The 15,860-nt window shown below is 32.9% G+C and overlaps 1 protein-coding gene and 1 long non-coding RNA gene across 2 annotated transcripts in view; one reads left to right on the top strand and one right to left on the bottom strand.

Moving 5' to 3' along the window:
- Positions 1 to 6,705: 6,705 nt before the first annotated feature.
- On the bottom strand, positions 6,706 to 12,783 carry LOC114804926 (uncharacterized). The gene is made up of 3 exons (XR_003753035.2): positions 10,365 to 12,783; positions 10,152 to 10,293; positions 6,706 to 10,093 (listed from the first exon to the last, which is right to left on the bottom strand). It is a non-coding gene; the product is annotated as an uncharacterized LOC114804926 (long non-coding RNA).
- A 230-nt stretch (positions 12,784 to 13,013) lies between these two features.
- The window catches only part of LOC105219475 (phosphoenolpyruvate carboxykinase [GTP]), a 31,276-nt gene continuing 28,429 nt past the window's right edge, over positions 13,014 to 15,860 (top strand). The window contains exon 1 of the mRNA XM_011195624.3: positions 13,014 to 13,490. Within this exon, the coding sequence (XP_011193926.1) occupies positions 13,453 to 13,490 (38 nt within the window). The 5' untranslated portion in view covers positions 13,014 to 13,452. The remainder of the gene's footprint in view (positions 13,491 to 15,860) is intronic.

The following is a 15,860-nucleotide window of genomic DNA, read 5'->3' as shown; positions in this document are numbered from 1 at the left end:
ACCTTAAATGTAAGGCATAGCAGCAAGGCATTTCGCGCAGGGCATTTATGCCAAGTGTCATAGTCATGCGCGATGTTCATTCCTCAGTATATACAGTAGAAAACCTCTGGTTTGTTTACATTATTTTTTATCATTTTACTCACCACCGAGGCGTACTTGGGTTGTGTGCAACGCTTTTTTTGCTACAACTGGGCTAATTAAGGTGTTGTGCTAGCAATTAACCCTGCAAGACAGGTACCGGCGAATTCTGCTGTGAAAGGCCAGGGAGTGATTCCAGCACTTTCAATGAAAGTTTCTATGCGATTCTTAAGGGCGAATTGACAAAAGTACCAGAAACTCTTGTGCACGTGTGAACGTTCATCCCTTTCTTGCACATTACATTCATCATTTATCACATTATATATACCTCTTGCACAATTCGAGGAATGATCTTGGTATAATCACTGATGAAAGATCCAAAACTGCGAACCAAAACTACATGTGCACTTTTAGTACTGACACCCACAAAAGCCCTGAAACTATACCCACTATATTCGGTTAGTTCTACCACAACCCGAAATGAGAATTTAATAACAAAATCATTAATTATATTACATATTTATTGAAAATATCATGCCATTTAGGTGTTTATTATTATATTTACATTATATACATATTTTAACGAAAATGACACCAGAACAAACTTGAATTGACTATCGAAATCGATAACTTGCCAGATGTATCTAGACATCGATACTCGTAGTTGTCAGAATGTTCGAGTGGCGATGTATCGCTAACAATCGACTATATAAGGGCTGTCGGACTGGCAGCAAGACACAGTTCTAATAAGAGAGTTGTCGAGTGAGGACAATTCTAAGGAGAGAGTTGTCGAGTAAAGTGTAAACAAGCTATAAGTTAGAGTTGTAAAGTAGAGTATTGAGTAATAAAGTGTTAAGTCATAAGGAATTATAAATAAAGATTAGTGTGTAGCCATTAATGTGTGACTTTTATTTGACAATCCAGTGATCGAACTCAGGGTAGAGTTTAAGAGTAAACGACAGATTTTGAAAATCCGTTACAATATGTACAACGTATTGAATAGTGGAACATTTTTTGCTATCGGACAAAGGCTGAAGGAACAGTGGCAAATGTCAAATATACCGTGCGGCCTGGAAGTGTAAGCTGCGCACTGTTCTTTCATTAATTTCACTAGTACTAGATTCATCCAATTTCTGGGAGGAGGGTTTTTATAAAATATAAAGTAATATTTGAATTTTTACAACATAAAAGGTAATAATTACCTTGGTAATAATTACCTTATATTTCAGGAATTCTAAATCTAGCACGGGCAACGTTCTAGTCTTAACATCCATGCTCTTGCTGTAGTATTTCCATTGAACTAATTTCGGTGAATCCATGTCCTTGTAAAGCGATACAACAACGTTATGATTCCTCAATACAAGTTGATAATGAATCAAAAAAGCCCTCCTAATTGAACATATAAGAAAATATAAATTTTTCTGTAAAACATAGATTTCTACACAGTTTTAATTATTTACTTCGCATAACGTTTTATTAAAATACGTCAAAATATGTATTCTTTAATTTTGTTTGCTGCACTTTGCTATTGCAAAAAAAAATCAAAAAATTCATCTTACGATTTTTTGTCAAAATGTATACAGATGTCTTCTAAATTGTCGAAACTTCCTATTTGCAAACCGGGTTTTCCTAAAAATCTAACGGTACTTTCTCAGCAACAACGAACGTTAATTTGTTCTGGTAATTGTCCAGGTTAACGAATCAAGATTATTTTTAATGTAATTTGAAGTTAAAGGTATTTATTTTAACTTGTGAAATAATTTAAGACTAACGTTATTTGTGTTTTTAGTGAAATAAGTGTTTTATATCACCTATTTTTTTGTACTTTTGTGCGTCTTCAATTTGTTTACGTAAAGTTTTAATTGTGTTCCCCCGCGATCCCCCTTTAATTATATTTTATATTGTATTTAGCAGTCTTAATTCTTTATTTCTTAACCCTGCATAACCAATCATATTTTTTATGCGTTATAACCAATGTTAGTCGATTCAACTAATGTACCCTAAAAATCGATTTTATGGAACCGGTTCTTCATTAAATATTATAAAAGACATCAAAAGAAGAAAATAATACAGTTTTTTGTTTTTAAAAATAAAAAATCATTCATATTTAGTTTATTTTTGATTAATTTTGGTATAAAATTACTTGCTACTCTTATTCAGGAAAGGCTAAGTTCTTGTGCAACCGAAAATTTTATACTCTCGCAATTTATTGAAGAAATTTAAACAATACATATATGCGGAATAAAGCTCACCGTATTTTTGAAAAACCTATAATTAGGTATATGGGAGCTAGGAGAAGATACTTTTGAAAAACCTACAATGAGGTATATGGAAATGTTATGACCCGATTTTAATAATTTTTGGAACAGAGACACACTATTAGAAGAAAACAATTTCCTCTGAATTAAATTGAGATATCTGAGAGATTTACCCATATTTTCGGTTAAAATTTATCCTTAGGCTCTGAGTTCAATATGTTCGATATCTGGGGCCTTGAAAAGTTATGGTCCGTTTTCGACAATTTTTTCACAAGTGAAGCCAGAGAATTAGTGTATATTACTTATTGTGTAAAGTTTTATTCCGTTATCTTCATTGGTTCCTTATGTTTACATTATAAAGTGAAGGAATAAGATGGATTTCAAAATTGAGTTATAAGGAAAGTAGTAGTGGTTGTGAACCATTTTTTGTCCGTGTTATCAGGGTGTCAAGAAAATATTATATACCGAATTTCATTCGAATCGGTCGAGTAGTTCCTGAGATATGGTTTTTGACCTATAAGTGGGCGATGCCACGCCCATTTTCCATTTTGTAAAAAAATCTGCATGCATCTTCCTTCTGGTATTTCTGCTGTAAAATTTAGTGCTTCTGATGTTTTTCGTTAGTGAGTTAACGCACTTTTAGTATTTTTCAACCTAACCTTTGTATGGGAGGTGGACGTGGTTATTATCCGATTTGAACAATTTTCATGGTGTGTGGTGGGGTATGTAAGAGAACCGACTGCAGAAAGTTTGGTTTATATAGCTTTATTAGTTTACGAGTTAAATACAAATAACCGATTTGTGGGCGGGGCCACGCCCACTTCCTCAAAAAGATTACATCCAAATATGCCCCCTCCTTTATTCCAAATTTTACTTTTATATCTTCATTTATGGCTTAGTTATGACACTTTATGTGTTTTTGGTTTTCGCCATTTTGTGGGCGTGGCAATGGTCCGATTCTGCCCATTTTCGAACTTGATCTTCTTATGGTGCCAAGGAATATTTGTGCCAAGTTTCGTCAAAATATCTTAATTTTTACTCAAGTTACAGCTTGCACAGACGGACAGACAGAAGGACGGACAGACATCCGGATTTCAAATCTACTCGTCACCCTGATCACTTTGGTATATATGACTCTATATCTAACTCTTTTAGTTTTAGGTGTTACAAACAACCGTTATGTGGACAAAACTATAATACTCTCGTAGCAACTTTTGTTGCGAGAGTATAATAAAAGGCTTTCTGCCGTTATAAAATTAAAGCATTACTTTAAGTAACTAAACTAGAAAAAAACTTTTAAATCATTATTTTGCACAGAAGGCACAAAGCTCAACTTTGTGCTCACCACAAGTACTTTTGCCACATTTTGTGCATACTGTCTTCGCCAAGCGGTGTTTTTGATATGGAGAGAAGGCGCAAATTTCGTCCATTTGTGTTTATTCTTCCCACGTAAAATGTTTTTTGAAAAAGACATAATATTTTTGTGAGTCGGTTGAGTAGGACTATTACTGCTTTCTTCATCGCAGTCTTCCAGATTGTGATCACTGCCTTCATAACCATCGTCTGACGAACTTCCCTACATCATTTCTTAGGATGGACTTGGTGCGTACTCGCTTTCGGAAGCACTGAAATCTTCTTCTTCATCATCGGAAAGATCCAAAATTCTCTTCAGTCAGATATTCTATGTGCAGCCATATTACTCGCTAAAAAAAGTTGCACTAAACCCAATGTTAGTCGTAACGACTACCCTACTTTTACAAACACATACATACCCTTCAGCTAATCCACACAACGTGACTGTGTTCATCGGCAGTAGCTTTGCAACTGAATCAACTGTCACAATATTAAATGAGAGATCGAAACGAGTAACATTGATGAGCCAGGGTTAAGGTAATAAAAGTGTTAAAGTTAGGTGCGGAAAGTTGCGGATGTATGTGCAATCGTAAAATAATAATAATCCAAACTATTTTTAAGTTCATACTCATTATAATTGGGCTAAGAAAGCTTGGAAAGAAGAGTAAATCGTCGGTATTTCAATCTGTGTACGGTTTACTAGAGGAGACATTATAAGTTTTTGTTCTAATTATAATGGCTGTTGAATGGCAGTGAAAAAATTAACTGCGTTAAATTGGTTAATAATTTGTTTTTTTTTTCAACATGATTTTTTTTATGATATTATTTTAATAGGTTGAATGTAGGGGTTGGATTGTGGAAACTATAACGACAAATCATGTTCAGCTTGTTTATCGCTTTCTTAAATTTTTTTACAAAGCCTTACTGAAAGTTTTGACTCTCCAACTATGACCATGAGAAGTATTTTTGAGAATCATTGCCATATAATGGCAATTACTGTTCTATGTGAGCTATAGGACCTAGTAGTCCGATGGGGTCAATTTTTTTTACTATATATAAAAAATATTTTTCTGGATTTTTGGTGAAAATTTCATATCGATATCTCAACGGGAAGTATTGATGACCGCGCCTTCATACAAGCCGAACCATTGCAAAGTGTTTCCCCCCCATAGGCCAAAAATAAAAAAAATCGATAGCATAATATTTTGACAAAATGTAAACGAATTGTCTCTAAAATGACCAAAATTTTATATAGTAAAACAGTTTTATCTGTAAATCTAACGGGACTTTCTAAAAATAGAATCGAAGACGTGAGTACATGTTCATTTTCACAGTGTAGCGAATATTTCTCAACTAAAGGGGAAATTCAAAGTGGTCTGTCGACTATTTACGTTCCTGAATTTGAATGATTTTAAATCTATTTTAAGTGGAAGATATAAATTTTATGTCACAATAATAAAAAAGGCTAATTTGTGTTATATTTTTTTTAATCAATTCTTTTCTTTACCTTGTTATACCCTGAATAGGGTATATTAAGTTTGTCACGAAGTAACACCCAGAAGGAAGCGTCGGAGGCCCTATAAAGTATATATATAAATGATCAGTATGTTGAACTGAGTCGATTTAGCCATGTCCGTCTGTCTGTATATATACGAACTAGTCCTTCAGTTTTTAAGATATCGTTTTGAAATTTTGCAGATGTTATTTTCTCTTCAAGAAGCTGCTCATTTGTCGGAACTGCCGATATCGGACCACTATATCATATAGCTGCAAACTGAACGATCGGAGTCAAGGGCTTGTATGGAAAACTTCCGCATTTTACTACATATTTTCACGAAATTTGGTGTGAGTTATTGTTCATAGAAATAATTTAATCTCCGAAGAAATTGTTCAGATCGGTTAACTATAGCATATAGCTGCCGTACAAACTGAAAGATCGAAATCAAATGCTTGCATGGGAAACTTTCTCATTTGTAAATAACCTTAATGTTTCTAGCAAACAACCCGGCTAAAAAGAATTAGTAAAATGTTTTATTTTTTTTACTTACTTTTTCTTACGTCTTTAGATTTGCTTAAACACATAGTTACTAAAAGAAATGTATCTGTGAAGGGTATATTAGCTTCGGTACAGCCGAAGTTAACGTTTTTTCTTGTTTTTGTAGATTTTTTACGCGTCTTTATTATGTTTAGTTAAAGTTTTAGTTGTGTTCCCCCCTATCCTCCTTCGACTATTTTGTCCAGTGTATTTGTGGGTGTCTTAAATTAATATAAAAGTTAATGTTTGCTGCAGAAATTTGAAGATACATATATGCGTAATCTACAATATACTAATGCCATTTTTTTTTCTTCAAGGTCAAATTTGCCTTGTAAAGTGCTATAAGTACGCCATAAATAAAGTTATGAAAACAAAATTTTTTACAAAGGATCAAATTAGGCAGATTAATATTTGGATACATTTTTTTTGGGAAAGTGGGCGTGGTCGCGCCCTTTTATGTTTTTTCTGCATATCTCATAAACTACTAAAGCTATATCAACCAAATTTTCTGGAGTCATCTTCTTTGGGCACTTGATTACACAGCAAGGAAATGGAGGAAATCGGATTATAACCACGCCCACCTCCCATACAAATGTTATGTTGTAAACTACTAAAAATTCTTTAATTCAGTAAGGAAAAACACCAGAAACTCTAAATTTTATCGTAAAGATGGTACGGAAAAGATGCATTATACTTGGCATAAAAGATGGCGTGACGACGCCCACTTATGGGTTTAAAACTATATCTCAGGAACTACTCGACCAATTCCAACGAAATACAATTCACAATTTTTTTTGCTTCCCAATACTACAGTTTGAAAATTGGCGAAATCGGTTTACAACATTTACACCATAATTTTAAAGTCTATCTCATACAAATATGTACTACATTTACAGTGTGGCGTAACCTTTCAAGGCCCCAAATATAGAACATGAGGGTCTCAGTGTTTTTGGCTAATTCGGTTAATCTTTTAGATACGAACATAGCAAAATTTTTGTTAAATATCTGATTATAATGTCTTATTACCAATCTGTATATATATGCATGTATAAAAATGTCTTATTAAGAATCTGTATATGTATATATGTAAAGAAGTGGGCGGGCGGGTGTGAACCTCGCCTTTTTTCCCTCCCTATATTAATATCTCTGTTATTACAATAAATTGACAATGTTTAAAACCGAAAATAACAAAATTATTATAACTTGTCCCGATCGTTCCTATGGGAGCTATAGGACATAGTCGCTCGATGTGGCTAATTTTTGTATAACATATTTAGAATATTTTTCTAGATTTTTGGTGAGAATTTCATAACGATATCTCAAAGAGAAGTATTTATGGCCTTGGCTTCATACAAGCGGAACCACTGTTTGGCTCTTGACGTCTGTCTCCCATGCCTTTGTTACACGATTTGTGAAATCTATAAGTGTAATATCATATTTTTTGTTCGCCTCCATACGAATATAGGGACTCCTTTAAAATTGTTCCTTGATAGTAAAATTTGAATTTTTGTATTATGCCCTGGTCAAAAAGCTCGGTTTATGGAAGGAAATTTGTATGAAATTTGACTTCTATTGCCAAGTTCGAGTAATGGAGAACTTCGAGGTATAGAAGTTTGAGTTATGAAAGCAAATGTGTATGAAATTTGATTTCTAAACAGTCTTGCCAATTCAAAATTTCGAGTTATGAAGATCTTCGACTTATAGAAGTTCGAGTTATGGAAGTTCCACTATATAATAATTAATATTGTTTTCTTTAATTTGTTTTCTTTTTTTTAATGTACGGGCACTTGTGAGTTTCATGGTTGTTATTATTACAATACTAACAGTACAAGAGCTTTTCGTACTTAATACTACAGCTATTAGTAAATACAGTAGATATCGTTTATTTGCAATTGTTATAATGTAAAAAAAATGTTTGCATACATGAAGCAACTAAAAATAACATTTCACTTCGGAGACATATCGTATTGATGTATTATTGAATTCATTCATTTCATTTGTAAATTGTCAAAAGTTACCTAAAAACATCTGTTATTTTCTTTTGACACTTCTGCTTTTCCGAATTTTCTAGGATTAAAGTGCTGAACACATAGACGACGACAAGCGCCGAGCGACATCTGTAAAATATTAAAATACACACGTTCTTATGGGCACAGTTTTTTAGAAAACAGCACGACTTCGCGACAAAATGGTTGAAGTCTTCGCTGTCGCCAAATTAGAAATGTTTCTAATTTTTCCGGCGACAATGGCCGCTGTAGAGCTGCCACTAATATGCGAAATGTAAAATTATTCAAAGTCCTAAAAAGTATGACGTTATTTTGCTAGCAAAAGCGTAAACTATCTTTTATATATGAGTTATAATAACAATCGATTATTTAAATCAAATAAATCGATCTATTTTTACATTTTTTGCAGAAATAATTTCACTTTAAACTAAATATGTAAATTTTATTGAAGTGAAAGGTTTTAGGACGGCAACAATGAAATTGCTGTTTGATATGTCGCTGCCGTCTTCAAACTGTTCAAGACGCCGGCTTCAAAACGACATTTGTAATCAGCCGTCGCTACGTCGTGTTGTGTCGTCGTCTTTGTGTTCAGCACTTAAATCTTCAATGTTTTCAAAAGCTTCTAAACCATCTAAATTGTTATGAAAAAAATAGTCACGCAGCGAATCTAAGCTTAGCAAGACCTCTTTCGTTGAGGGCTATTTCATCTTCAGTTAATTTTCATTGACTGCCAATATGTCTGCAACTTTATCCTCGTCGGACATTATTCTAAAGAATATAAGTTCATTATCGCATTGAAAGTATTCGTTATCACGTTTGCACCATGCATAGTTTTCATCTTCAGTAGCTGCAATCTCATCTGTAACTTGAATTTTATCAATGCCTGCCTGAAATGAAAAAAATTACTTTTAACGTCTACCACTTCTTTATCTTTAACTTCTTATCTTATGATGTATTGGTTACCAATAAAGAAAGCTTGTATTATTTTTTGGATCTATCTTATTCTAGCAGCAGGAAAAAAGTTACCATTTCTCCCTTTTACGGCATGTCGGTGTCATTATCTTGCTCGCTCTCTCTCATTGATTTTGGTGCAAATCCTGCATATGTCTTTCTGCTCTAATTTTTCCATTGTTTTGGGAAGGCATATGTCACTCTGAGGTTAGCAGAGCGCCCTGTAGTAGTTTTTTTATTTAATTAGCCATCTATCAGTGGAGACTGTTAGATTTATCATTTTCAGGGTAACCCTTTAATCATAGGTATTGGTCATTTGTTGGGTCACCGTTTCGTTACTTAAATTTGCTTCATTGGTCCTCATTCGATGTTTTATTTTTATTTATTTAATTGTATGAGGTATTTACATTTATAAATTAGTATGGTATTTCACAGGTTTAATAATTATTATAGAATAATTTTTAAATATTAGCATTTCAGTAGAAAGTAAACTTTCATTTTTACAAACGTTTTTGCGGCTATCATTTATACATTGACAAAATTTACATATTGTAACGGATTTCCAAAATCTGTTGTTAACGCTGAAACTCTACCCTGAGTTCGATCACTGGATTGTCAAATAAAAGTCACACTTTAATGGCTATATACTAATCTTTATTTCTAATTCCTTATAACTTAACACTTTAGTACTCAATACTCTACTTTACAACTCTAACTTATAACTTGTTTACACTTTGCTCGACAACTCTCTCCTTAGAATTGTCCTCACTCGACAACTCTCTTATCAGAACTGTGTCTTGCTGCCAGCCCGGCAGCCCTTATATAGTCGATTGTTAGCGATACATCGCCACTCGAACATTCTGGCAACTACGAGTATCGATGTCTAGATACATCTGGCAAGTTATCGATTTCGATAGTCAATTCTAGTTTGTTCTGGTGCCATTTTCGTTACAATATTTTACATATAAAGTTAGTATTAATTATTAAATTTTTATAATTTACAATTTCTCAAAAGTTTTAATTATTGTTTTTTTGTGTTGTTATACAATACAAATTAAATTTCACTATTATTACAATTGTTAAATATATTCGTACATTCATTTGTATATAGATTCTAATTTAACAATATTTTACATTTATATTAATAAATTGAGTGCTATTGCTTACGTTCAAAATTTATAAATTAACAATCGCAATATTGAAAATGATAAATTGTAAGTTCAGCATAGTCAAATCAGAAGCAGGATAAACAACATTTGCGTTTTCTGTTTTTTCGATCTCTGTTATTATATTAACTATCCATTGTGTAGATCTAGGGAAATATAGGAGACTCTGTGTTTAGCACGTCGAAAATAAGTAGTGAAACTGCTACTCCAAAAGTCCGATGTAATTTGTTGAACATCATCCGATGCCTGAAAAATATGTATAATTGGTTAGAAATAATTAAAATATCTATATTCGTAGAAAAACCTTGTTATTTGCTGGTTGCGTTGTGCGATTTTGACTTTTGTTGTGAATTTGAATATGTATTATTTGTTGTTGCTGCAACACTTGTTACACCATGTGGCGATTATCCACCAATATTATAAGCATTGGAATATTAATACCAACTCTGTTAAATAATAAGAATATCAAAATTATTGTTTTGTTTTTGTTTTGCAATTAAATTCGTTTCAATAATACCTGTTGTCGTAGCATATTTTATGTTGTATTTCTAGGTACATGATTTTTGTTACTTCCTGGCACAAAGGACTACGAGTGCTTTTTCCATCATTAACCAACTTTAATATTTTTCAGGCATCGGATGATGTACTACAAATTACATCGGACTTTTGGAGTAGCACTTTTAACACTTATTTTCAACGTGCTAAACACAGTGTCTCCAATGATGCCCTTGGATCTACACAATGGATAATTAACAGAGCTCTAAAAACAACATTGAGGCGCCGAAGTTGTTCATCTTGCTTCTGATTTGATTATGGAAGCGTTATTAGGCTGAACTTACAATTTATCATTTTCAATATTGCGATTGTTAATTTATAAATTTTGAACGTAAGCAATAGCATTCAATTTATTAATATAAATGTAAAATATTGTTAAATTAGAATCTATATACAAATGAATGTACGAATATATGTAACAATTGTAATAATAGTGAAATTTAATTTGTATTGTATAACAACACAAAAAAAAAAAACAATACTTAAAACTTTTGAGAAATTTTGTCCATGTATAAATGATAGCCGTAAAAACGATTGTAAAAATGAAAGTTTACTTTCTACTGAAATGCTGATATTTAAAAATTAATCTTTAATAATTTTTAAATATGTAAAATACCTTACTAATTTTTAAATGTAAATACCTCATACAATTAATTAAATACAAATAAATATAAAACAATTTCAATTTTTAATTTTTAAACGGAGAAGTAGGTGACCTATAGAATGAAAACCAATGGAGACCAATGAACCAAATTTAAGTAACGAAACGGTGACCCAACAAATGACCAATGATAAATCAAACAGTCTCCACTGATAGATGGCTGATTAAAAAAAAAAACTACTACAGGGGGCTCTGCTAACCACAGAGTGACTATGCTTTTCCAAAACAAAGAAAAATTAGAGCAGAAAGACATATGCAGCATTGGCACCAAAATCAATGAGAGAGAGCGAGAAAGATAATCACACCGACAAGAGACCAAAAAAATAATACAAGCTTTCTTTACTGGTAACCAATATTCCATAAGATAAGTAACTCTACTCGTCTTGCAGGGATATTTTCCAATCGATAAATCGATAGAAAATATTCATGGTTTCAGTGTTGGCAAATTTGCTTAAAACAGATTAAAATTTGTAGGTAACGACTTTAATTTTGCTGAAAATTGTTTGCATAAATGGGATATTTGCCAATAAACGATTTGCATTCAAACAACCAAATTCATATATAAAGCCGTGAATAATGCGTTGAAATATGAAAATTTTGCATATAACCAAAATTTGCATAAAAGCGATTCGTCATATAACCGATATCTACTGTATATATAATAATTACTTACAACTAACTTGTTGTTGTTGAAGTTGTTGTCTCTGTTATTGCTCTTCCGTTTGTTTACTGTTACTTTGTCTTCAATTAAATTAGTGCTCTAGTCGGATTAACACAGTATTTTGATTATGTTATCTGTTAATTTGTTTTTGCTCGCTTACTTAATGATGTTGTTCTTTTTGCCAAGTATCCATAAATTATTACTTTATACCTTTATTTTGCAAGTTGATTGTTCAATATTTCAACAAACTGTTTGTGATGTATCACGTTTTCAATTAAAATTTAGTTTTGAATCATGTTTGCAAATTTTTGTAATTTATTTTGTTTGTTTTTTCCCGTAACTCATATGTACGCCACTATTTTGCATTTGCCCTAAAATATATTGATTGCGTTTTTTTGGCGTTATCGCGATTTCGCGCTACTTGTTTGCTTTTGTTTCTAAACAGAATCGTTTAAAATATCTTGGTCCATAGGAGTTCCTTGTAGCTCCTGGTAGATCCGACAATTATTTTTTATGCTTCGCGGGTGGGTTTTTGAAAAGAATAACGACACGCTTGATTCTAGTGAGTTCGTAAAACTAAACTGAAACTTCTCTATTGAACATCCTTTTATACCATTATTTACATACAAAACTTCATCTTACATTCTTAAGCGTGTCATTAGTCATCGCTGATGACCGCTTCCTAATTGTCGATGTGTCAATGACCTATTTGACAAATTTGCTTAATATATGTAATTTATTTATTGTTTACTTTATACCTAAGTGCTGTTAGGTATTGGTGGCGTTAACTTGCACCTTATTAGTTCTTCGCCGATTTAATGTGTACCAAGTTTCATTAAGATATGTACATATAACAATTTTTACTCAAGTCATTGCTTGCATTGACGGACAGACAGACATCCGAATTCCATTCAACTCTACTCCTCACCCTGATCACTTGGTATATATAACCCTATATCTAACTCTTTTAGTTTCATGAACTTACACTTACAATTGGTATTGTAGATGGGCGAAATCTATCTTACTTGTTTGCGAATTGTTTGGTATTAAGGTAACAATTATAAGAAGTGCTCAAATATTATGTTGTCCAGTGTAAATTGATTTGCAAAGTCAATTATAAAAAGGCGAAGTGGCGTGGATTATCTTATCGCCTTGCCATACGAAGCAAAAAACGAAACAACAAAATCTTTATGAAAATTTGAACAAGATGAAAGTACCAGTGCATATAACGACAACAACTGATAGTGCAAATGAACGCGATGAACGAAGCCATATAGTTCAACTGAGAGTATTGATGTGATAGATTCAAACCGCTCTGGCAAAATAAAATAAAAATAGTGCCTACGGCACGAGCAACGCTTTGTCACGTCTGCACCGCAGTTCTTCAGCACTTCAGCAGATGTAGTCTAGTCCATTCAGATCCAGGCCAGCCGGCACTAAATCGAGACATAGAATGCTTATAAGTAAACGTCGCTCCTCGGAAATAACAGAATATCTTTAAACCTAAGAATAAAACTAGTGTGGTGTCTAAAAAAGAACAAACTGTTTGCATGCAAATACACTCGCACATACCTACCTATAAGAGCGGTATGAGAGAAATAATGAAAACTTTAATGCAATTGCAATAAGGAGAAAGAACGATTTAAATATAGTTTAGTACAAAATCACCGATTGCACTGGCGGGTCAAACAAAATCAATACAAGAAAATTGCAACAAACCAAAATAAAATGCTTTTCAACAATGTTTTCGAATTAGTGAGCTCAAGGTATGTACCGGTATATAGAGGTGTATTTGTATAGTTAATTGTAGATACACACAGACACATACGTACGTATAAGTTTGTATTTATCTGTTTCCCTATAGTGGGAAATCAAATAAAAAAACGTTGACTTGGTCTGAAAAGTGCTCGAGAAAGTGATCGAAATTTTCGGCGCTAGACCGAAAAGAACAGACTTTATAAGTTATAAAATGAATTAGCAATGAGTTATATAATTTGAGTTGAATCGCTTAAAAAATGATTTCCGAGAAAATATTAACTATTATATTATTATCAATGTACATATGTATGTTATATTTAAGTTCAAGACTCCCATATTAGAACTTCAAGCATTTCTTTTTTAAGAATGAATGAAAAAGAATTGCTGAAAAAGAAGACTTTTTATGTTGTTTAACTTTTCTAAATCCAAACTAGGGTGTATTATTTTGTGAGACTATGTATGTATGTACATTAGGGTGGCCCTTAGTTGTATGGAGGATAAAAAAGTTTGGATTATCGATCGCACCCCCTAGAAATATGCGAATAGCCCAAAAACTAGTATATACAAAGTTTTGGGTCAATCAAAAAAGGTTTAGAAGTTGCGCAAGGAGCTTGAAGTCCTGAAAAATTAAGAATTTTTGCCATTTTTATGTCTCAGACTTCCATATTTCAAAGCCACACTATCTGGTTTCAATACTGTAATAAGATCTGCATTTTATTACCTTTCCAAAATTACCACAATCTTAAAAATCGGTTGATTGATGATAGAGTTACAGAAATACAAATATGAAAGTAAATTAAATGTGTTGCACGTGCTCGTGATATACCGTTATAACGGTTCTAATGTTATTCTTATTATCTTATTATGGTATGGAAAACCAGTAAGGGATAGTGTGGCTTTGAAATATGGAAGTCTGAGATATAAAAATGGCAAAAATTCATAATTTTTCAGGATTTCAAGCTCCTTGCGCAACCTCTAAGCCTTTTTTGATTGACCCAAAACTTTGTATATACTAGTTCTTGGGCTATTCTCATATTTCTAGGGGGTGCGATCGAGAATCAGAATACTTTGGAAGATAAGGGCCACCCTAATGTATATATATGGATGTATGTATATTATATCTAGTACATAATATTAGTGTTTACTGTAGGGTTGCAGGTTTGTTGTCATTGCACGTTTACATATAGAAATGCTGACAACAGCTTTTTTAATATAATATACATATGTAATTACAGTGAAACCTCTCTTGGACGGACAAAAATCGCCCGACGGTGAGTATTGAGAGGGAGTCCGCCTAAGAGAGGGTCTTTTGTTCTAAAAATTTAACTTGGTGCATAAACAATGCTCAAGGAGGGTGTCTTTTTAATAGAGGGGTGCAACCCTTGGCTAACAAGTCCTCGAATGCATGCGCAAGAGTGTAATAGCCTTTTCGCATAGAGGCTGATTTAGATAGGTTTACCATACAAAAGAAACATCTAATTTTACTTCATTAAGTTTTAATCGAATACAAATCGAGTTGAAAGTGGAATGCAGCTCTGCGGGTTGTTGTACACGTTGTAACAGCTGCTAGTTAATCGAGTAGTCGGCTGTGCGAAAAACAAAAACTGGTTTCTCAATTATAATCTTAATGTATTAAATTAATTTAAATGTGCGAAAAGGCTATAACGCTACATTCTTTGATGGACATAAACTTTAATCCGTGCAATAAAACATGTTTACCTCTTAGTTCCAAGCAGCAACCTTCCTTACCTTACGTTTTAGTTAAACAATTATAATTTATTCAACTTAAAATAAATAATAGTAGTCATCGATTGGTCACTTCTCTGCTCGCTATCTTTGTGCGCTGCTCATCTGTCAAAAAATTTACATGTGAAAGCAACAACAAAGGTATCTAGTTGATTTCGTACAGGAGAGTATGCGGATATCTCATTAAAAATGCTATCGCCGCTTGATGGGTACTGCTAGATTTTGTTTTACATATGTATACTATTCACAATGGTAAAAACGAATCAAAGGGCAAATTTTAGACAAAAATGACAATACAAATATATATGTTTGATGTTTTTACTTTGAAATACATACATTTTAATTTATTAAATAGCACGTAAAGCATAGACGCAGCTCGAAACAAGGGATACAAAAATCTTTTTGTACAGATTTAAGTATTTCTCCACCTAAGAAAATGGTTCAGCACTATTGCGCATGATTAAAAGGACATTTTACCGCAGGCTTGCACCATATGTGCTGCCTGTCTGTTTGAATTACATAATAGTGCGTTCTTTTGGCTTCTCATAACGCTTAGCCAATCTATGACAGTTAAGTGCTGAACACAAAGACGACGACACGACACGACGTAGCGACGGCTGATCACAAATGTC

This window comes from Zeugodacus cucurbitae, chromosome 6, assembly GCF_028554725.1.
Source record: "Zeugodacus cucurbitae isolate PBARC_wt_2022May chromosome 6, idZeuCucr1.2, whole genome shotgun sequence".
Classification (NCBI taxonomy): Eukaryota; Metazoa; Arthropoda; class Insecta; order Diptera; family Tephritidae; genus Zeugodacus; species Zeugodacus cucurbitae.
Note: the sequence above shows the minus strand (reverse complement) of the source record. Positions and strands in the feature narration are given on the sequence as shown.